At 45.3% G+C, this 21,979-nt stretch overlaps 2 protein-coding genes across 4 annotated transcripts; one reads left to right on the top strand and one right to left on the bottom strand.

Annotated features, from left to right (window-relative positions):
* Positions 1-248: 248 nt before the first annotated feature.
* Positions 249-10,978, bottom strand: LOC135102395 (organic anion transporter 3-like). 3 transcript variants are annotated; one of them, XM_064007585.1, is made up of 13 exons: positions 10,840-10,978; positions 5,784-5,879; positions 5,142-5,280; positions 4,455-4,566; positions 4,137-4,240; positions 3,778-3,932; positions 3,190-3,358; positions 2,611-2,758; positions 2,183-2,292; positions 1,544-1,803; positions 1,260-1,444; positions 562-710; positions 249-451 (listed from the first exon to the last, which is right to left on the bottom strand). In XM_064007585.1, the coding sequence occupies exons 2-13, from the start codon at positions 5,869-5,871 to the stop codon at positions 391-393; spliced, it is 1,680 nt and encodes a 559-aa protein (XP_063863655.1). In that variant the 5' UTR covers positions 5,872-5,879; positions 10,840-10,978; the 3' UTR covers positions 249-390. The 3 variants fall into 3 exon arrangements, with proteins under 3 accessions (XP_063863655.1, XP_063863657.1, XP_063863658.1); XM_064007587.1 differs by lacking the exon at positions 10,840-10,978 and having other exon boundaries at positions 5,784-5,896; XM_064007588.1 differs by lacking the exons at positions 5,142-5,280; positions 5,784-5,879; positions 10,840-10,978 and having other exon boundaries at positions 4,394-4,527.
* Positions 10,979-14,085: 3,107 nt separating this feature from the next.
* Positions 14,086-21,680, top strand: LOC135102392 (major facilitator superfamily domain-containing protein 9-like). The gene is made up of 8 exons (XM_064007581.1): positions 14,086-14,476; positions 15,102-15,233; positions 16,525-16,654; positions 17,551-17,685; positions 18,221-18,295; positions 20,492-20,760; positions 21,095-21,328; positions 21,424-21,680. The coding sequence occupies exons 1-8, from the start codon at positions 14,399-14,401 to the stop codon at positions 21,616-21,618; spliced, it is 1,248 nt and encodes a 415-aa protein (XP_063863651.1). The 5' UTR covers positions 14,086-14,398; the 3' UTR covers positions 21,619-21,680.
* Positions 21,681-21,979: the final 299 nt, after the last annotated feature.

Genomic DNA, 21,979 nt, shown 5'->3' with positions numbered 1-21,979 from the left:
ATAGCGTAACACACACACACACACACACACACACACACACACACTGTATCACCATCTCTACAAGGAAAGACAGGGGAACACACACACACACACACACACACACACACACACACACACTGTATCACCATCTCTACAACGAAAGACAGGGCAACACACACACACACACACACACACACACACACTACATATGTGGAAACACCTCGAAATATATTGGAAAACCATTGGAAACCATGGTAAACAGATGCAAATAAGATGTAATCATTTATTTGTTCATGTATTTATTTGTCTATCTGCCTTATTATATACATATGTATTGTGTTCTACTAGATAATGGCATTTTACAAAATTGATATAGGTAATAAAACACACACACACACACACACACACATCTCACGCACGCAGCTTGGCCATCTCCGTTTCCTCGTCTTCCTGTGCATCCTTCACCGCCGGGCTGCGGGGCAAGAGTAAAACATGAAACCAATGGTAACAGTACATTCCTGAGTTATAAAATCTCTCTCTCTCTCTCTCTCTCTCTCTCTCTCTCTCTCTTTATAAACCTACCTTTGTCGACGGCCGCCTCTCTCTTCCAGATCAGTGATGGTGTCGGGCAGCGTGTGGCCAAGGGTTTCCCAGAGGGGCAGAGTTGCCAGACACGCAATGAAGGCCCCGACTCCGAAAAGAATGGACGGTGCTGAGGGATACACAGGACCCTGCAGGGATGTAAGCAGTCAAGGGTTGTTTAAGAGTTCTTTGAGTATAAATGAATGGTAGACATATCGAGAATCATACGGAAACAATCATATATATCACTAAGTAGCAGCAAATATGTGAGTTCCGAGGGTATAACATAACTGTACTATCAGAAATGTAATACAGCAATGATGGTTCCGTGAAAACGACCTGTCTAACTTTATACGCTCACTTAATGACCTGAAAATCATCCAATCATTCCCAGTACTGATGCTTGCGATGACATACTCGTATGACGGGAGTCGGCTCGTTGGAGTGTGAACGTAACTTACGTAGAACAATACCGCTGGCCTTGCTGAGCTGCCATCTCCTATACCTAATACCCGTCCTCAGCTCGTCTCCTGCTCATCCCTCCAACAAACATCCTTTAGGCTCATTTGCAGATCCACAATGTCGTGGAGAACTATACAAATCTAGGTAACATTAAATATAAGTGGAATACGTACAAAACGAGTGAGTAAATCAACCTACTAAGCCCCAGTGCCGCCCCGCCCCCAAGCAGGACCCACCAGCAGCTCCGTGACGAAGGGGGAGATCATGGAGCCCACGCGGGACACGATGGTGGCTGATCCCAGGCCCTGGAGACGCACCTCGGTAGGGAGAAGCTCCACGCTATAGAGGTACAACACCTGGTAGGCCGCACTGATGCACATACGACCCGTCAGCGCCAGCACCATCACCACCCACTGGTTATCTGCGCAGCGAGGAGTACACGCAGATCAAACACACACACACACACTCTCTCTCTCTCTCTCTCTCTCTCTCTCTCTCTCTCTCTCTCTTCAGCACCCACCTGAAGGAATGAAAGCCACCGCCAGAATGACAGCCCCGCTCACGAAGTAGTAGACGATGCTGGGAAGCTTCCTGCCTAGCTTGGCCACGATGGGCGCTGTGAGAGTGTAGGCAGGCACTTCCACCAGCCCGGACAGCACCATGTAGAGGAATGGGTCGGCGCTGTAGTTGACGGCATTGAGGGATATCCCATAGAAGATGAGGGACACCAGGAAGAACTTGACACTCAGTACCATGGTGATGAGGCGAAGGCGAGGCGTCCTGAAGCATTGGAAGGAGAGGTGAAAACAAATATAGATCAAGTGGTACCTTTTGAATTTGTGTTAGCTATTGTCTTTTTATTTTATATTTTTGCCCATAATGATGTAATAGTTTTTCTTTCGTATATGTGCTTGTACTATTTTCATATTCACTACTCTTTTTTTCATTCACTCCTTGGCTATCTCTCACACATACTCTTTTTTTTTTCCTCCTCCATGTACTTTCAAATATATTCCTTTGCTTATTCCTGGTCTTGTCCCCTTCACTCAACAAACACATCCCTTCCCCTTCTTCCTCCTATCCTTTCACAATCGTTCCTCCTCCGCTACACACTTCTTGTTCCAGTCTACACTCCCCTCCTCTCCTCACTATAACACACCTGAACAATATCAAGAGACGTAGTACAATTTTCCAAGCCTTCTTCTTGTAGCCTCCGTCACCGTCCTGTGCTTGGTCCTCGGTACGCTGCGCCTTCTGCCCGACCCTTGCCTGTAGGAGGGAGTAGAGTTTCTCTCTCTCTCTCTCTCTCTCTCTCTCTCTCTCTCTCTCTCTCTCTCTCTCTCTCTCTCTCTCTCTCTCTCTCTCTCTCTCTCTCTCTCTCTCTCTCTCTCTCTCTCTCTCTCTCTCTCTCTCTCTCTCTCTCTCTCTCTCTCTCTCTCTCTGAATGATACACATGAGATGGAGTAGCTTGTAACACAGCGATTGTGTGATGTGCGTGTGTATGCGTCTGATCTCTCTCTCTCTCTCTCTCTCTCTCTCTCTCTCTCTCTCTCTCTCTCTCTCTCTCTCTCTCTCTCTCTCTCTCACCTCCCGTTGAATGACACACATTAGGTGGTCCAGCTCGTCTTGCGGCGGCAGCGTGACCCGGTTCCACTTGCTGGCCCGCGCCAGCACCTCCTTCGCCTTGTCGAACTCCCCGTGCACGATGAGCCAGCGGGGAGACTCGTCCAGAAACCTGCGGCCGTCGGAAGGACAACCTCAATTTCAGAAAGGATGGAGAGGAAAGAGATGGATCATAGGTGGGGTGGAGATGCGAGTAAGAGGGGGTAGAACGGTGCGTGTTAAGAAAGTCATTCTTTACAGCGGTTGACGAGTGTGTTGGACCCGAGATATTTTAATGAAGAGGAGAAACTAGTGTTAGAGGCATGATGATGTGTTGAGCTCACAATAAAGCAAGGAACACAGAGAGGAGAAGGAAGAAGAGGAGGAGAGGAAGGAGGAGGAGGAGGAGGAGGAGGAGGAGGAGGAGGAGGAGGAGGAGAAGAAACTAATGTAAGAATCAAGATGGTGTATTGAACTCACCACAAAGCAAGGAACAAGAAGAGAAGACGGAAGAAGAGAAGGAGGAGGAGCTAGTGTAAGAGGCAAGACGGTGAATGAGCTCACCACAATGCGGGGAACAAGAATAGGCTGGGGATGTTAACGACCAGCTGCAGCCACCGCCAGTCCCTGATGAGGTAAGCGGCGCCGCCCCACGCCATGGTGCCCAGAGCCCATGGCAGCGACAGCATGATTCCCAGCATTGAGCGGTACCGAGGCTCGCACATCTCTAGCGCTGTGGGGACACAAACGTAAAGCAAACTATGGAAATGTCGTCAGAGGAATAATTGTCCCCGGTTATGCAAGACCTGACTAGTATTCTGTCTCATCCCTTTCACTGATAAACTGGAACTCCCTGCCCGCTTCTGTATTTCCTTCTGCCGATGACAAACTCTTTCAAGTGGGAGTTTTCAAGACACTTCACAGTGTAATTTTGAACTTGCTTTTGAACTGTTTTCATGAGGAACTGGGACCTTCAGTGTTATTTTAATTTCCCCTTGGCCACAGCCCCTCTCACATGAAAATAACAATAATTTCTATGATCAAAAGCAGTCAAAGTATGATTGGACAACTGGAGTCTCCGTGATCAAAATCTGAACAAAATTCTTTAGATCCTGGCCATAAGAAGGAGAGGCGGCGCGGGGCAAGACTCACCCAGGATGTAGCCGGTCTGCATTATGGTGGGATGGAGGAATCCCAGCAGGAAGCGGAACCCAAGCACAGCGGTCAACGTGGGCAGCCAACAGCTCGCCATCGCCAGGGAGAAGTACGTGAGGACTCCCAGGGTGAGGGTTGACTTTCGCCCAAACCTGAGAGAGAGAGAGAGAGAGAGAGAGAGAGAGAGAGAGAGAGAGAGAGAGAGAGAGAGAGAGAGAGAGAGAGAGAGAGAGAGAGAGAGAGAGAGAATGTTATGACTTCACGAGAACATCACTCGCCCACACCTCACATCCACACACACACTCACACACACACACACACACACACACACACACACACACACACACACACACTACCTGTCAGAGATGAGGCCGTTGATGGGTGCCCCAAACAGCGTGCCAAACATGTACAGGCTCTGGTAGGTGGCGCGCAGGTACTCCGAGGAACACACCAGGTCGAACTGCGGGACAGATGAACGTGACTGACTCATTCCCGCCCCTCAGGTGACTCGACCCTGCCCTTAAGCCTCTTACTGCTGGAGGAGGAACGCAACGACGACTTCTAGCGTGTACCTGTATATGCAATGTGCTCTGTACCCGGTGCTCTGACTGACCTGACTGGCTGACTGACTGACTCCTCCCTTCCCTCGTCCCCCCGTCAGCATGTGGCCTTGCCTGGGAGGTGAGGGTGAAGATGTAGGTCGCGTTGTCGTAATCCCAGGCGTCGCAGGGTACCTCGTCGAACCCACCTCCCTCAGTGCTGTTCACCAGGTAGTGGCAGTGGTCTCTGGTGGGGCGGCGGAGAGGTGGGAGTGTAAGACTCACTGCGAGGGTGGCAAAGGTTGTGACGGTGCTGGTGATGGTGGGAGGGTCATTGTGTTGGTGGTAATGGTGAAAAGTGAAGGTTGTGATGGTGATGGGGGAACTAGTGTAGGTAACAATGATGGTGATGACTGGATGGGTGACTGGTGGGAGGTGGTGGTTGTGGTGATGACGACATATGAGGCAGTGGTAATGGCACAGAAGGAAGTCGGGATAACAGAAAAAGGCACGGGTGATGACTGAGGGTGTAGTGGTGGTGACAGAGAAGGAAAGGTGATGATAGAGAAGGCAGGGGTAGTGACAGAGAAGGCAGTGGTGATGACAGAGGTGGCAGGAGTGGTCACAGAGACGGCAGGGATGATGAGTGAGGGTGCAGTGGTGATGACAGATGGCCGGAATGGTGACAGTAGTGATAACATTAAAATTCAGGCGTGATAACAAACAGGATGACAATGGTGGTGATAGGAAATGCAGTAGTGGTGACTGAGGGACACGATGGTAGTAGTGGTGGTGACGTTATTGACGGAGGCAAATACTTGCTCTGTGGTTTGGTTGGCGCCTTCGGGAGTGACGGTGGTGGTCATGAGGGTGTAGCCTGAGGAGGGCGGGCGGCAGGTGTGCTTCATGACTGGCGCCACGTACGCCCCCGAGAGAGTGTTGGAGGCGAGGTGCATGTTCCCTGGAGAGAGAGAGAGAGAGAGAGAGAGAGAGAGAGAGAGAGAGAGAGAGAGAGAGAGAGACTCGTATTAAGAAACGCTTTGCTTTGTTTGGATGGACATGAAGAAGAAACAGAAAGAAAAAAAAAAGAGGTTTATTTAATCTTTGGTAAGCCACATAACTATTAATTTAAGAGACTAATACGAAAAATGTCTTTTAGAAGTTGCAGATGATTATGAAAAAGATCGACTCATAGCAGTGGTAGTGTTAAGGGTCTCTCTCTCTCTCTCTCTCTCTCTCTCTCTCTCTCTCTCTCTCTCTCTCTCTCTCTCTCAATAATAATACAATGAAACGGGATATCATAACCTCTTATAGTTAAGTTTATCACAAAAAGCTGATCGTTTTCTTTGTATCATTGATAAAGGGATGTACTGAGAGAAGACATGCTTGTGATGGGTGTGACTGAGGAAGGCGCAGAAGACCGAGTACGTTGTAGAGTGTTGATACCCTGACTAATTGACTTACAGTAACCGACGGCGGCGAAGCACAGCATGTTCCATCGTCCCGTGCCGAGCCTCGTCAGGAGACCGTCGAACTTGGTGGTGCCGCTCATCCTGCCGCCTGGAGGAAAGCAGATACTGGGGAGGATTTTGCGTCGGGGGGGAAGATAGAAAAAAACGAAACACATAATTTGCCGATTTTGGAAGAAAAGAGAAGGCAAAAAGAGAAGAGGAAAACAGTAAGGAAGAGAATAATTAGGGATTTGAAGTGCCGTTGGATGAAGGAAGGACAGGTGAGAACAGGTATGTGTGTGTGTGTGTGTGCAGCGCCTAAAAGCTAAATATGTATGTTATTTTGTGTGTGATGTTTCCTCTCTTTCTCTTTCTCTTTCTCTCTCTCTCTGGGTAAGGGATATATAAGAAAGGGAGGAAGGCGAGAAGTGGTGGGAGAGGAAGACATGAAAAGATAACCTGCGATGTAAAGATGAAGTTAGAGCAAGCAGGGACAGCTGGACAGAGGGAGGGAGGCATGAAAGGAAGGGGTAACGGGATGGGTGGAGGGAAGGGAGGCATTACATAACAGGGAAGAGAAGGATAAGCGGATAAAGGGAGGAGGGGAGAGGTAAGCAGCGTAGGAGGGAGGATGTGGGTTACTGGTGTTAATACTGGTGATCACAAGGTCGGGCGTCACAGTAATTGACTGCCGCCCCCGCCTCTCTCTCTCTCTCTCTCTCTCTCTCTCTCTCTCTCTCTCTGAATAACCACCTCCAAGAATTCGTTGATGCGCGCTACAGTTTTCACGGCAAAGTTCTCCATGAGACAAACACTTTAGCCATTACATTATATGCCAAGATCAATCACTATTTCCAAAGACTCCGGCGATGTATAGGGTCCCCATGGGTATTTTTCCTCCTGGTTCCTGATGCGTTAGATACTCAAGGTTAAATGTTGCCATAGTCACAGGGTGCGCGTTGGAGATGGATCATTTTTCACTCTCCTATGCAAGTGTCTATAACAATCAATATACGAGTTCTCATGTTTTTTTTTTTCCTCCTGGCTCCATATGCATTATATGTTAAGGGTTTTATGTTGCCATAGACACGGGTGCATGCAGGAACTGGGGTAGTATATAATGCCAGCCGCCTCCCCCACTTCCCCCCCCCCGGGTGGTTGCGTGTGGGGCAGGGTGGCCAATTCCTTTCTCTGCAGTTTGTAACCTTCCCTTTCATTGCTGACTGACGTTCATTGAAGGCTCACTGGACCAAGGGGCGGCCAGTCACCAGAGAGAAATACTACTTGTAAGACATAATTTGAACCCGAGACTTCCTGTATTATTCAGCCAGACGCGCCGCCGCCTGAGTCACCACATTCAGGCCATTAAAAAGGCAAACTTGTTGAGACTTTCACTGCTATGGCTTCCCCTCAAGCGTGAATACAGTGCTGTGCTGGAAGCTTAGACTATAATTTCTAAAGACGTGAATAGCAGAGTACTTTGATCTCTGTAGTGCCTGTGGATGCATATTTGCTTTGGTTTTTCACAGAGTTTTCGAGATTCGCATTTTCCTCTATCAGGGATGTAATACTGGCAAGATTTTGGTCTGCACGGCGCTACCAACTGTGGCGGCAACTCCAGTCTATCTCGTTCACTTGATGGAGCACCTCGCTACCCTAAGTGTGTGCGTTTCTTGCATGGTGCTTAACCCTACGACTGCTGTGGCTTCTCCTTAATCTTAATAAATTTATCTGCTGCAAATTCAGGGTGTAATTCTGAGGCATCACTGACAACAAGAGGACTGATCGAGCATTTCATATCCCTCAGTGTCTGTAGTTATGGTTGTCTTCAGTGATATGATTTATGGTTACACAAATGCAGTGAGTGGCTCCTCTCCCGGCCCTAAGAAAATGCATTCTTTACAGGTGTCCCCTATACGGGCCGCTGCTGCTGCTGCCGTGTACTGCTACCGTATTCTTTGACGTGACATCAGAATAAGAACATAATGAGATAAGGAAAGCTACAAGAAGCAGTCAGGCCCACACGTGGCAGTCCCTGTACACAACATGCCTACCTACTTCCACCAAATCATCCTTCCTCATCCAGAAATTTGTCCATTTTTCTTTAAAGCTCCCTATTGACTCTACACTAATAACCTGATTACTGAGTCTTCTCCAATTATCTACCACTCTATTTCTAACTTTATCAAGAATGACACTGAGTTTCTCCTGTCTAGTGCTTCATCTTGCAATTGTCTGTTGTAATTCTCCAGGTGGGCCATTGATAGATGCTCCCTGCCTTGCTATGTCACTGCCATGTTGTTATGTGATGCTGAAAGACCGATCCAAAGAGCTAAGATGAAACTGGTTCTCAGATGCAGTGGAATATGAATAAAATGGACTCAGTGATCAGCTTATTAGTCCCGAATCAATATAAAGTTTTAAATGAAGATTACACAAATTTCTGAATGGGGATAATAGATGGATACTGGATACACGTAGACAGGCGTGCTTTATACAGGGACTGCCACGTGTAGACTTGGTGGCTTCTTGCAGCTTACCATACTTTTCTTCTCATGTTCTTATGTTCGAAATCATTGCTGTTATTGTTTTAAGTTAGGTCGGTAGTTAAATGTGCAAGAAGAGTGACGGGAAAAATGCCTGGTGGGAGAAATGTTCATGAGAAGATGTTCACTACAGGAATAAGGCAACGAGGGAGAAGTCCAGAAGGGAAAAGTGTTTAATAGGAAAAAAAAAAACTACTCTTGGATGGCAGGAAGGAGGAGGAGAAGGGAACGGAGGATAGAGATAAGCATAGGTGTGAATGATTGGACTAAACGAACGGGAGACTGAAGAGAGAGAGAGAGAGAGAGAGAGAGAGAGAGAGAGAGAGAGAGAGAGAGAGAGAGAGAGGCGGTGGTTGAGACACAGGTGACCAAGAGAAGTGGAGGGGGGGGGGTGGTCGGGGACGGCGGGTGGCTCGGCAAAGAGGTAAAGGTGTGCTTAAATGACTGCTAATAAGGAAATGACTCTCTCTCTCTCTCTCTCTCTCTCTCTCTCTCTCTCTCTCTCTCTCTCTCTCCAGGATGCTTCATATATTTCTTTATCATGCAACCTGTTACTACGTGTGTGTGTGTGTGTGTGTGTGTGTGTGTGTGTGTGTGTGTGTGTGTGTGTGTGTGTGTGTGTGTGTGTGTGTGTGTGTGCACGCACCATTCGCATAACAATAATGAAATGCTAATAATTTACCCTGAAAATTATAAAACAAAAGCCAATCAATACATTATTATTTCACAGTTTTAAAGTTCATGCGAAATTAAAAGAAAAAAGGTTAGAGTCTGTTTTAAGGATTCATTTGAAAAGTGAAGAGCTTATTTCTGTTTCTCTGAGGTGGTGCACATGCTGTCTTCGTGTGCTGAGCAACTCGCGGGAGAGCAAATAAATATAAACACATACTCGCTTCATGTTTCTCACCACACCGACTCAGAATGTCTCAGCAGGAATCCGATAACCCTTTTACTGCTAACAGCCGTCTTTTCTTAACGCTGAGATCGCTATAATAAATTATGTTGATGGACATGAAGGGAAAATTAATTTGAGATTGATTTAATCTTATCTAAGACACAGAAGTACGCATTCAAGAGACCGTAGTACGAGAAATAAGTCTTAAAAGTTGTAGATGATTATGGAAAGATTGACTAAAGCTGTGGAAGGGTTAAAAATCCCTAGCGGCTCCCTATACATTTATATTCTAAAACGCTTTGCTCTCTCACCACGACTATTTTCTAGGGCCATAGAGATGATTAGCCTGATTCTCAAGAGTGTTTCTCTTGTTAATGGTATAGAAATCTTGTTGATCCGTCACTAGAACCGTAATAAACATACTTAAAAACCCGTATAACTTTGACCAGAGCCTATTGAAAGTCATGGAGGTGCAGCCAGAAAAGTTTCAGAACGGTTCTTTCTACAGCCTTGTGATGGGCACACGTTGGGTCAAGGAGCGGAATTTTGCCTCATCCTTTAGCACCACCTGATGTTTCGACACAAGTGTTGAGCAAAGTAAAACACAAACCGCTTCCCTTGCAGAAAAAAAAAAAAAGTACTGTTCGTGTCAGTATTTGGATGGAGATGATATGAGGGAGTAGGTAGTGCATTCATTTTATACAGGGACAACCACGTGTAGGCCTGCTGGGTTCTTGCAGCTTATTTCCCTACTTTTCTTGTTTTTTCATATTCTTACTTGTTATTTTCTGGGATGTTTTTAGCCCAGTACTTAATCTCTTAGGTTGTGTTGTTATTATCAAGACGTGTCCTCTCGCTGAATGAAGGGAACCTTATCACAATGAAAGAATCAGAACACTGTTACCTTAGTCTTTCTGGAAAATAATCTTTGGCAGACACTTCGAACAGTCACACGCTACTCAAGGTTACGACTAAGTAACTAAGTAAATTACAGTTAGGTGGCGGTAAGAAATACACTTTTGTGTGTGTGTGGAGGTGCAGTGTGACTCAGCCCTCCTCCACGCGCTGCCTTCCCTTCACAACAAAACAGTGTCGGCCCGTCTTGCGTGACTGTTCATCATCACCCACAGTTTCCTCTCTCCAGCATTTCATCTCGCCCTGTTCCCGTGCCCGCCTCGTCCCGCCTTTGTGCTACACACTCGGCGCGGGTCCTCAGCTGGCACCCACAGCTGGTCGCCGGGCCGGCTATCATTATGGTCTCTCAAAGGCAGTGATGGGGCCCTTTAACTGTGCGTAAGTCACGCTGAGTACATGAACTAAACGTGCACTCCCAGGAACGCGCTCCGGGCTGTAATGTAGAAGGGAATTAGCCATGAAGCATTTCCTCTTCCACCAGGTGGTGGTGCGTGGAGCATTGCAGACCACCGCCGCGCCACCACCACCATCACCACCACCGTCGCCCTCATGTCTCCTATTATCAGCCACGGCCTGGCACTGACACTGTCCCACTGTCACTGCCTTTCATGTGTCTCTAGGCAATGAGGAGGCTCTCGACCTGGCCTCGACTGTCCCTTAGCCTCCTCCTGTTCAGCAGCACAAAGAAACACCGGCCTGCAGGCACTACTCACCCTGGCCGCGCCTCGCTGCACCGCTCCTCCTCACTCACGCAGCGACACCTTGCCCGCGGCGGTCACGAGCAGACTGTCTGTCGCCTGACACTGACTGAGGCTTCGAGGGTAGCGGGCAGCCCGCACCGCTGACTCATCGTTGCCACCAACAAGAGAGAGAGAGAGAGAGAGAGAGAGAGAGAGGCTGAGGTATAGATACGAGTGCGTAAGAAAACGAGCCGAGGTAAAATGAGACCCGAGATTCGTAACCACTACCACCACCACCACCACCACCTCCTCCTCCTCCTCCTCCATTCTCTATAGAAAACCACTACCACCACCACTCCCTCTTTCTCCTCTTCCTCCCCACCATCCTCCTTCACCTCCTCCTCCTCCTTGCCCATTATGCATGACCACTGCCACTACCACCACCAGCACCACCTCCTCCTCCCCCTCCCCCTCCTCCTCCTCCTCTTCCTTCTCCTCCACCACCAGAGTCACGTCGAGGAACAAGTGTCCCCGTATCTATGTTGTTTTTTGTTTTTTTTTGTGGGGAAACGTGTTGGTGCATGCATGGCTGTGGTGCACAATGATGTTGATGGTGGTGATGTCACATGTGTGCGAGACGTGATGGTTTCAGTGGTGGTGGTGGTGGTGGTGGTTGTGAGGGTGTATGGTGCCTGTATTTGACCCTCTAGACACACACTTCCTTCCCCTCACCTCTCTCTCTATCTCACTCACTCTCATATTTCCGCATTCCCTTCTCGCATAATTACTTCTTCTTGCCCTCTTTACCTTCCCTCACTCCTATCTCCCTTTCTTTCCCCCTCACTCCCTCTCTTTCCCCTTGCACCAGTACATCAGACAGGCAAGGCAGATAGGTCACGGGACAGAAACACCCATACCAGTCAACTCCCGCGCGTGAGAAATGGTGTAACTGTTGATGTATGTGACCTGTTGTCTTATGTTAATAGTACAGTCCTTAATTCAAGCGTAAAAAAAAAAATAATAATGATAATAGTAATACTGTGTCCACCTTTTATCATTATTTTTTTGTGTTTCTTTACACGATTTCTGTTAATACGGTGCCTCGGAGTCCCTGCATGTCGTGTAAAAGGAGAAACACCTGCGCTAATCATGGGAGCAGGTAATCACGTGTATGCACATTGACAATTATAAATGGTATCAATAAGGAAAACATTGCAACCAGTGAGGCGGCCGGAACTTCTTATATATAAAAGTACAAACGTAAGATAATAAGGCGGAAATAGATAGACAGACGGATCGTTTATTGACCGTAAGTAGTTTGAAACATTAAAACACTTATCCTTCAATTTTGGATGATCTTTTTCACCTCTCTTTTGGGCTGGCACCTCAGTGGGCATTTTTTTTTTTTTTTTAACCATTCAGTGTTCCTCGTACATAAAAAAATACCTATCATGACAAAAAAACATATATATATATATATATATATATATATATATATATATATATATATATATATATATATATATATATATATATATATATATATATATATATATATATATATATATATATATATATATATATATATATATATATATATATATATAAAACGCGTAAAAAGGCTATACTGTAGGTAAGCACGTGTACACATTAAGGGTTATAAATAGAATCAATAAAAAACACAGTGCAATCAACGAGGCGGCCAGAAATCCTGTTACATAAAAAGTACAAGCTTAGGATAGAAAGGCTCACATTGACAGTTACAAATGGGATCAACAAAAGATACATAGCAGTCAACGAGGCGGCACCGAGCGTTTCCCAGCCGGCCGGTCGTCCCCTCAAGGCCAGGGTAGTGCCACTCGGGAGCGGATGACCCAAGCCCAGTCCTGTTAAGACTGATGGTCACTCATCACCGACCGCGCGGTGTAGGTAAGCAGGTGCGTCCTGTGTGTGTGCGTGTGTGTGTGTGTGTGTGTGTGTGTGTGTGTGTGTGTGTGTGTGTTAGTTTCTCTACGATTGCATCCGTTATAGCATGTCATTCTTGATATATTAAAAAAGATATATTGAATTTTAAAATGAGGTATATTAGATTTAAGAAAAAAAATCTCAAATAGAGTGGTTGATGAATGGAATAGACTCAGTAGTCAGCAGGATGTTAGTGCCGAGTCCATAGGGTGCTTTAAGAGAAGATTACACAAATTTATGATGTGGATGACTGGTGAAAATACGTAGGCATGTTTTATGCAGGGACTGCCCCGTGTAGGACTGATGGCTTCTTGGAGCTTCCTTTGTGTTCTTGTAGACGATGCGCTAATATTTTTTATGCTACCTGCGTCCTTAGCATTTGTGAACAAAATAAGCAAGGCAGCATACGTCACGCCTTCCAGCATATCTCACCACGCCACATCCACGCCTATTATAATCTACTCCGTGGTACTCAGGCTGTCAACGCTATCAACTTACCCAAGATCAGGTCTGGTTTTGAGTCCTCAATGAGACACGTCAAGAAGAGATGAGCAGATATGGAGTGAAGGGAGGGAGGAAGTTGTAGAGAAAAGAAAGGATAGGTGACACGAGAGAAGTGTACACATGATATGAGTGCATGAAAATAGTATTTAGCTCTTAGAATACTCACACATCCAATTTCACTCTTTCCCACCCGTTACTTTAAGCTTACACCCAAAGATAAAATGTAAAGGTGTTGTATTACGTCCCACCTAACCTCAGAGAGCAATGGTGTATGAGTTTTTGATGAAAATATCTCGGCGTGAAAGACTACGAGGTTGGTACTCAGCTACTGTGCAGAAAGCTACTCTATAATGAGATCAGTAGGGACAATGTATATTTAGCAAGGGAGTGGGCGTACGGGTGGCCAAAGCGCAAGGCAGGGGGATAAAGGGGGGATGGGAGGTGAGGTGTGGGGGGGAGCTGGCCGAAGACTGAGGTGGGCGGGACATCGTGACTTGCTTGAGAAGGTAACAGTGTTTGAAACCTTTTGCTTTCACTTTCAAGTCAACAATAGTGTATCGATATTGTGGTGCATCGCTGAGTGTCGTGACCATGACTATACACACTCGCACATGCATATGAATATACACGTACACACACACACACATACATCCTTGATCTCAGTGCATCTATTATCTGTTATGTAAGTGAACCTGCACATGAAAAAAGGTAAAAAAAAAAAAAAAAAAACGTCTGCGAGGCCGGAGCGTTATCTTGCTGTCATTATGATAAGAGTCAGTTTACATAGCGAGAGTGTTCAAGATAACCCTCAGTGTCAGTGTTTGCGTCAGTGAATGTGTGAGTGAGCGCGAGTGTGCCAGCGGAGGGATTTCTAAACGAGTGTGAAAAGAGAACAGAAAAAAAAAATATATATATATATATATGTTGTAGAGAAAATTTTTCCCTACAAGAGTACATTGCATTCTAACCTTCTCTTGGCAAGATCTGTTAGTCTGGTGGTGGAGACTCAGCTGCAAGATTAACTCTCCCTGTTATGGCTCCTCCTCGAGTTGAGTGGACTGAAACCGTATTCTGAAACGCTTCGGACTCATCAGTACGGTTTTGTGAAGCAGGAGGTGGAGAGATGTTGGGCGGCGGGGCTGGTGACCGCGCCGCGTCCGCCAGGAGTGTCCAGCTCATCATGTATGTGGTGGGCTTCCTGGTGAGTGAGTGTGCCTAACCTTGTGTCAACACCTAGTATATAGTAGGGCTTAGGTGTCTCGCGGGTACTGTTAAGCAGTCTGGCACGCACACACATACAGTCACTGCCTATTAAATACATGTTACCAAATTAACACTGCCTATTAAAACCAGTGCTGCCCAGTCTGTGACCGTAATAGTACAGTGGTTTCAGCGACTGATTTTTTCCCTAAGTACATTCACGTGCTGTGCTGCATTGTATGACTATAATAATGATCCTTTCTGAAACATGTTAATTTCTTTTCTGGGCTGCTCCCGCTGGGGATCACCACAACAGATCAATCTTTCCCAACGCGCTCCGCCTTCAGCACCTTCCTCAGTCACACCCTTTACAAGCATGCATGTCTTTCATTGCATCCATAAATTATCTTTTAGGTCTTCCTTTCTCTCTTGTGGGAGAGATCCATTTCCAGCATCCTCCTCCCCGCACACTCCTCGTCCCTCCTCTCCACGTCCCCAAACCAAGAGGAGGGGACAAGATGCATTTTTAAAAGAACACTATCACTGTTCATGTTTACGCGTTGCTTAGTCATGCGAGGCTGTGCTTTGAATCCCTCCTTTGCTGTAAGTGGTGTTTTGTGTTGCAGGACCTGGCTGGCGTGATGATGGTCATCCCGATGTTCGTGACACACCTGCGGCACCTGGGCTTGTCGCCGCTCATGAATGGCGCTATCCGATCCTTCTACGGCGTGCTGCAGCTGGTGTTCTCGCCGCTCGTGGTGCGTGGTAGGGGCGTATTGGTTTCGTTTAGTAGACTTACAAAACGGTAAGTTTTATTATACAAGAACTGGCATGTGTAGTTTCCTTTATTTTCTTACGCTCATATGTTCTTAGTTTTGGATTTAGTGCTTCGTGAGTACCATGGTGAAGGAAAGTTTGGGGACTGGGAGCATAAGACAGGCCTTCAAGGTTGTGTGTCCACCAGTGAGTCCACCGCTCAAGAGAATGTAATCAGTTCAGTATCGCAACCATAAAGTAATCAACAAAATACTGAAACCATAGCACACCCACACCCCTCTATCCTAACCCACACCCACACCCACACGCACACCCCTCCATTCCATCGCACATCCACATCCACGCCCCTCTATCCCAACGCACACCCAGCACTTTAAAAGCTCACCATCCCACGACCAGCGTATCTGTCATTTAGTACACCATTGTCCTTTGTTCCATTCACACTTGTTCATGAAATCTGGCAGTATTTTATTTTAATTCTCTCCAGTGTGCATAGTTACACTCTCACTTGATTCCTGAAACTTCCTACAGTTTTATCTCATTCCTTCTCTCCACAGTTTCTTATAACTTTTCTTTTGTAGCAATAGAAACAAGAACGTTAAAAATGTGGACTGATTTTACTTATTTGTTTATTTTACTTACAACGTGGCAAGTTTTTTTTTTTTTTTTATCAGCACAGGATAAAACAATGTGTAGGGCCGCCATATTGCAGGAAGAAATGCAGCTACCAGAGGACCAGCATTTTGACAGAGATATGATATATATTTATCTATCAGTATTTTTTTTTCTCTGGACAGTCTTATTTAAACATCTCATTCGAGGCATATGGATCATTCAAAAGTAATTTCTGAGCTACGTAAACCTGCATTAATAGATTGTGGATTAATATATTACTATACACACTCATTTTTGTTTGTCAGCAGATCATCTTTGGGCATCCTTATTATTTTTATTTTAACACTTTATTTCAGCATCTCATTCGTAGCATATACTATTTCCTAACCCCATAAGCATGAATGAATACTGAAGAATTCTTAAATGTATCTCTGAGCCATAAACATGCATGAATACAGTAGCTTAGTAGATAATTCGTGTAATTTCTGAACCACAAACCTGAATGCAATAAAAATATATGGTTAGAGTGTCATTTCTGAACCAAAGACATGCATGGATACATTAGATTAGCAGATTGTTCAAGTGCCATTTCTAAACAGTAAACAGGCCTGAATACAGTGAAACTTCTCGTCCTCACCGCGTCCGTATGTGCTGCAGGGTCGGTGGAGTGACCGGTACGGGAGGCGGCCTCTGCTGGTGATGTGCCTGGGGGTGTCCGCCCTCAGCTACCTGGTTCTTGGTTCCTCCGCCTCCATCTGGGTCGTTATTGGATCCAGAATTGTCACTGGTACGTTTCCAAAGTATTCATCATCACTTCGTTAGTCATCGTTAGCGCTTTGCCGCCACTCTTTTAAGCTGGCGTTGATCAATAAGTGATGTGGGAATGAGGTGTGCGTATGGAGTGGTAGGGAGTAAACCTCGTGGCTTTTGGCGCAATGTACTGGATGGCCGAAGTCAGCAGCAAGTTTCCCATCATAGGTAACGAATGCAAGAAGAACATCGTACAGTGTAGAGGAGAGCCGAGTTCAGGTCTGCAAATAACTTACACGAGAGTAACAATTTGAAATGATCCTGTGAAGGTGGCATGAAGGAACCAAGAGGAAGGAAGAAGAACTAGTGGAAGGTGGAGAGATGGAGAGATGGAGAGATGGAATTCAGAGAGATATGAAACAACTGGGCCTGGAGGAAGAGGATTCTCAAGACAGAAGGTATTGGAGACAGCACACAAGAGCGGCCGATCCCACTAAAGCAAAGAAGAAAAGTAACGATTTGAAATTATTCTTTAGTCATCAATCAAAAGCCCTGAACACTGCCATCACTGACGGTAATCTGTGGTTAGTCATCACAAGCTGCATGCATCATCTCTATGAAGAACAAAACTACAAATTTATTCACGATATCCAACTGTTAACATTTACAAGATAAGGAAATGCAAGAAGCCATCAGGCCTACACGTAGCGCAGTCCCTATATAGAACATGCCTACCTATTTTCATCCATCATTCCCATCCATAAATGTGTCTAATTTTCATGACCGTGTCAGTAATTTTGTCTCCCAGCTCTTATCTTCTTGGCAGTTGGCTGCCATCACAGTTGAGCCCCATCACGGCCTCCCTCTTTGGGTTTATGGGATCTCGGTATCGATGAATTGATTTCTGACGTAAAATTTGCTTTTTTGATGCAGGAATCTTCAAGCACAGTACAACGTTGTGCAAGTCTGTGTTAGCGGACGTCACGCCTCCCGAGGACAGGCCAAAGGTGATGGGCAAGTTCAATGGGGCCATGGGCATCGCCATCATCCTTAGCCCGGCCATCGGGGGTGAGTGTCACCGGCGCTGCAGTTTTATCAGTGCTTCAAAGAGTACTTCATGATAACAGACTTTCCATGAACCGTCATTGCTACATGTAGAACGTCGTTGTAACAACCAAACTCATCACTTCTGTGTTTTTTTTTCGTTTAATTAGTTAGTTAGGTAGTTAGAATCTTATAAAATATGAATAGCTTAACGTTTAAAGGACACTGTAAATTTGAGTAAATTGAATGTATTCATTGGTAATATTAACAATATCTGAAGATTTATTATTTTTTAGCCTACTGATAGTTTTTTTTTGTGTGTGTGTGTGTGTGTGTGTGTGTGTGTGTGTGCGCGCGTGCGCTCATCATCTTTATAATATAGTATGTAATGTGAATAATATATACGTACATACAAACATACACACCAGCCGTGCAGCCTTGAGCCATCCCACGTAGTTTAATCTTCACATAGTTTACAATCCTTCTCATTTCTTCTTTCAACTCCTGATGGTGGAGTGTGGGAGGGGCGCAGTGCTGACAGGACACTCGTTGCTTTCAGGTCATCTGGCTCACCTGGACAACGGGTTCGCGATTGTGTGCAGTGTGAGTGGCGTCATCTTCCTCGGCAACTGCGGTGAGTTAAACATGCTGTACTTACTGCTCTGTCTCGCATAAGATAAACTTGCTACTTATGTCACTGGCTACTTGTTTCAACACCTGCTTATTTCATCGGCTACTTATTTCAATGTCTCGCTAAAAAAAAAAAAAAAAGAAAAGAAAAGAAACTGGCTCTTCATATCTCTGGTTTCTTATTTTACTGTGTCGCATAAAAAATGGTTTCTTATTTCTATGTCACATAAAAAAAATGAAAACTACCTACTTATTTCACACTGTCCCATAAAAGGGAGAGAGGAAAAAAAGTCGCAAATGGTAATGAGCCAGGTTGCGTTTTTCTTTTTGGTGGTGGAAAGTCCTTGTCTTAAAATCACAACAGAATTAATGAAACACTCTTCAAAACGCTCAGTAACTTAAGAACATAAGAACATAAGAAATAAGGGAAGCTGCAAGAAGCGACCAAGCTTACACGTGGCAGTCCCTGTATGAAATATACCTACCTATTTCCATCTATTATCCCCATCCATAAACCCGTCTAATCTTCTCTTAAAGCTCCCTAATGTCTTAGCACTAACAACATGATTACTGAGTCCGTTCCACTCATCTACCACTCTATTTGAGAACCAGTTTCTTTCTATCTCCTTCCTAAACCTAAATTTTTTTAAGCTTGAACCCGTTATTTCTTGTTCTACCCTGGTTGCTGATCCTAAGAATTTTGTTTACACCCCTCTTGTTATAACCCTTATACCATTTAAAGACTTCTATCAGGTCCCCTCTTAACCTACGTCTCTCTAAAGAATGTAAATTTAACAGCCTCCATCTCGCCTCGTAAGGAATACTCCTCATCCCCTGTATCCTTTTAGTCATTCTCCTCCGTACTGATTCTAATAGACTTATATCTTTCCTGTAATGTGAGGACCAGAACTGCACAGCGTAGTCTAGATGAGGTCTGACCAGCGCCAAGTATAACTTTAATATTACTTCCGGTCTTCTACTTTTAACACTCCTAAAAATGAATCCTAATACCCTATTTGCCCTGTTTCTGGCCTCTATGCATTGTTTTCCTAGACGGAGTTCAGAGCTAACTATAACTCCTAAATTTTTCTCGTACCCTGTACCTACCAGAGTTTCGTTGTTTAATGTGTACCTACTGAGTGGGTTACCTCTACCTACGCTAAGTACTTTGCATTTGTTGATATTAAATTGCATTTGCCATCTGTCCGTCCATTCATTCATCCTATCTAAATCTGCCTGCAAGGCGATGGCATCCGATTCTGACGTAATTAATCTACCTATCTTTGTGTCATCCGCAAATTTAATAACATCACTACTAATTCCACTATCCAAGTCATTGATATATATTAGAAATAACAATGGCCCTAATACTGATCCTTGTGGCGCCCCACTAATTACATGACCCCACTCGGATTTAGAGCCGTTTATTACAACTCTTTGTCGCCTGTCGCTAAGCCATGACCTTATCCAGCCTAACACCTTCCCATCTATCCCGCGTGTCCTAACCTTTCTCAGGAGCCTTTGATGGGGTATCTTGTCAAATGCTTTACTAAAGTCCAGACATAAGTTATCAAAACTATCACCATTATCTACCGCCTCGTACACTTTATTGTAAAAACTTAACAAGTTTGTCAGGGAAGACTTCCCCTTCGTGAAGCCATGCTGTGACTGATTTATCAAGTTATGTTTGTCTAAATGTTCCCTAATAACTTGATAAATCAGTCACAGCATGGCTTCACGAAGGGGAAGTCTTGCCTGACAAACTTGTTAAGTTTTTACGGTAAAGTGTACGAAGCAGTAGATAACGGTGATAGTTACGATACCTTATATCTGGACTTTAGTAAAGCATTTGACAAGGTACCCCATCAAAGGCTCCTGAGAAAGGTTAGGGCACACGGGATAGATGGGAAGGTGTTAGGGTTCCACTGGATGCTGTTAAAAGTGGTCAGGCCAATGTACTGAAAGGAAAATATTGGAATAACATTACCGTTTTCATCCGCGAGCTAGGTTTGATTAGACTGGGTTAGCTTTAGATTAATTCCTCTCTTTAATTTCAGGGCTGATTTCTTTATTGTGTAGATCACGATTTTAAAAGGTGTCGTATTTTACCCCGAAATCAGTAAGTTAAGGTTATTTCCATAATCCCCACGCCGAAATGTTTGATAATGCAATCCCTGTCATGTCCGATGGTGTCCTGCAGTGGTATGCCTTGGCCTCCTGCCGCACGAGTTGCCGCTCCACGCTCGGCAGACTGAAGACGACCAGTCGAAAAAAGATATCGCAGCCAAGCCTCGGAATGAATGGCTCTCGCTGCTGTACGAAGTTGAGTGGAAGGTGTTCGGTGACATCTTTGTAGTGGACTTCTTTCTGACATTCGCCGCTTACGCCTACAGGGCAAGTTTTGTTCTGATAATTGACCAAATGTTCGCCGTGAGTCCCACCACGATTGGCTACATTATCTCTTTTCAGGTAAGCATCATCCCTTTCCTTTGTATTAGATTAGTTGAGATTGAATAAGATATATGAGAGCCAGCGATGAATTGATTTGAAGGAGTGTTTTATATACGATGACAATGTTGATGCTTCTATATCGCACCACTGTTGGAGATAAGAATGACGTAGATTAGACATTATTCTTCTGTTCACTTTGTAATTTCCAAATGGGTCGGGCACTCCAGTATCTTCTCATCAACCAAACACAACCTCTCACACAACTTTCCCTTTTTTACTTATAACAGTCAATGAACGGTATTTTCTTATAAGCTACAGTGGCATTACCCTAATCCCGCGGTATTCCAAATAGGGCGCTATCGGAGCAGCGGCAGGATTCTTTGCTGGCCGGCTGTCGCGGTTCCAAGGCAGCTCTCAAATGGTGCTGTTCAACAGTGCGTTAGTGCAGGCTGCTTCTCTCCTCGGCCTTACCTTCGCGCCCTCGATCCTGCTCATTGTCATGCTGCTGGTGCCCCTGAGCGTGAGTGCGACCCTTATCCACACCGCCACCTCCACCCTCATCATTGACCGCTGCGCCCCATCCAAGGTATTGCTACAAGTCTCACACGAGTATTTCATTCACTTATAGCTCTACGTATTGTGGCTGATCACAGTTCTAATCCATTTGAATAATTATCATAGATTGGCTCAGTGACTGGCGTGGCCCAGGGCATCCCCGCCATTGCCGGCATGACCACTCCTGTGCTGGCAGGCCTGGCGCAGGAGGCTGGAGTGCGCGGGCCCGGTGTCCTGGCCTCGATGGCTGCCTTCGTCGGTGCCGCAGCAGCAGGATGGGCAGCTCACTACAGGCACACCACCAGGCAGACAGGGACATAAGTTACGTAAGGTGGCGGGTCTCGGTTATCTGGTAAATGTAAAGATTAAACTGTAGATATTGAGGTGTTATTCATTTGCCTTGTATAACCTATAACCATGATAGACATTTTTATTGCCTGCCAGCGCATTTCGACCAACCTGTCATCTTCTTTGTAAGCTCTGCAGGATTTTATTTGTTCTATCATACTGAAGTCCAAGTATTTAAAATTTCTAATTCCTTCTGTTTAGAACAATAGTGTAAGGAATTCTACGAAAACTTTTAATTCATAGACAGCCTTTTATTTATTTATCTGAGAGAGAGAGAGAGAGAGAGAGAGAGAGAGAGAGAGAGAGAGAGAGAGAGAGAGAGAGAGAGAGAGAG

The sequence above is a fragment of the Scylla paramamosain genome, chromosome 7, assembly GCF_035594125.1.
Source record: "Scylla paramamosain isolate STU-SP2022 chromosome 7, ASM3559412v1, whole genome shotgun sequence".
In the NCBI taxonomy this organism is placed as follows: domain Eukaryota; kingdom Metazoa; phylum Arthropoda; class Malacostraca; order Decapoda; family Portunidae; genus Scylla; species Scylla paramamosain.
Note: the sequence above shows the minus strand (reverse complement) of the source record. Positions and strands in the feature narration are given on the sequence as shown.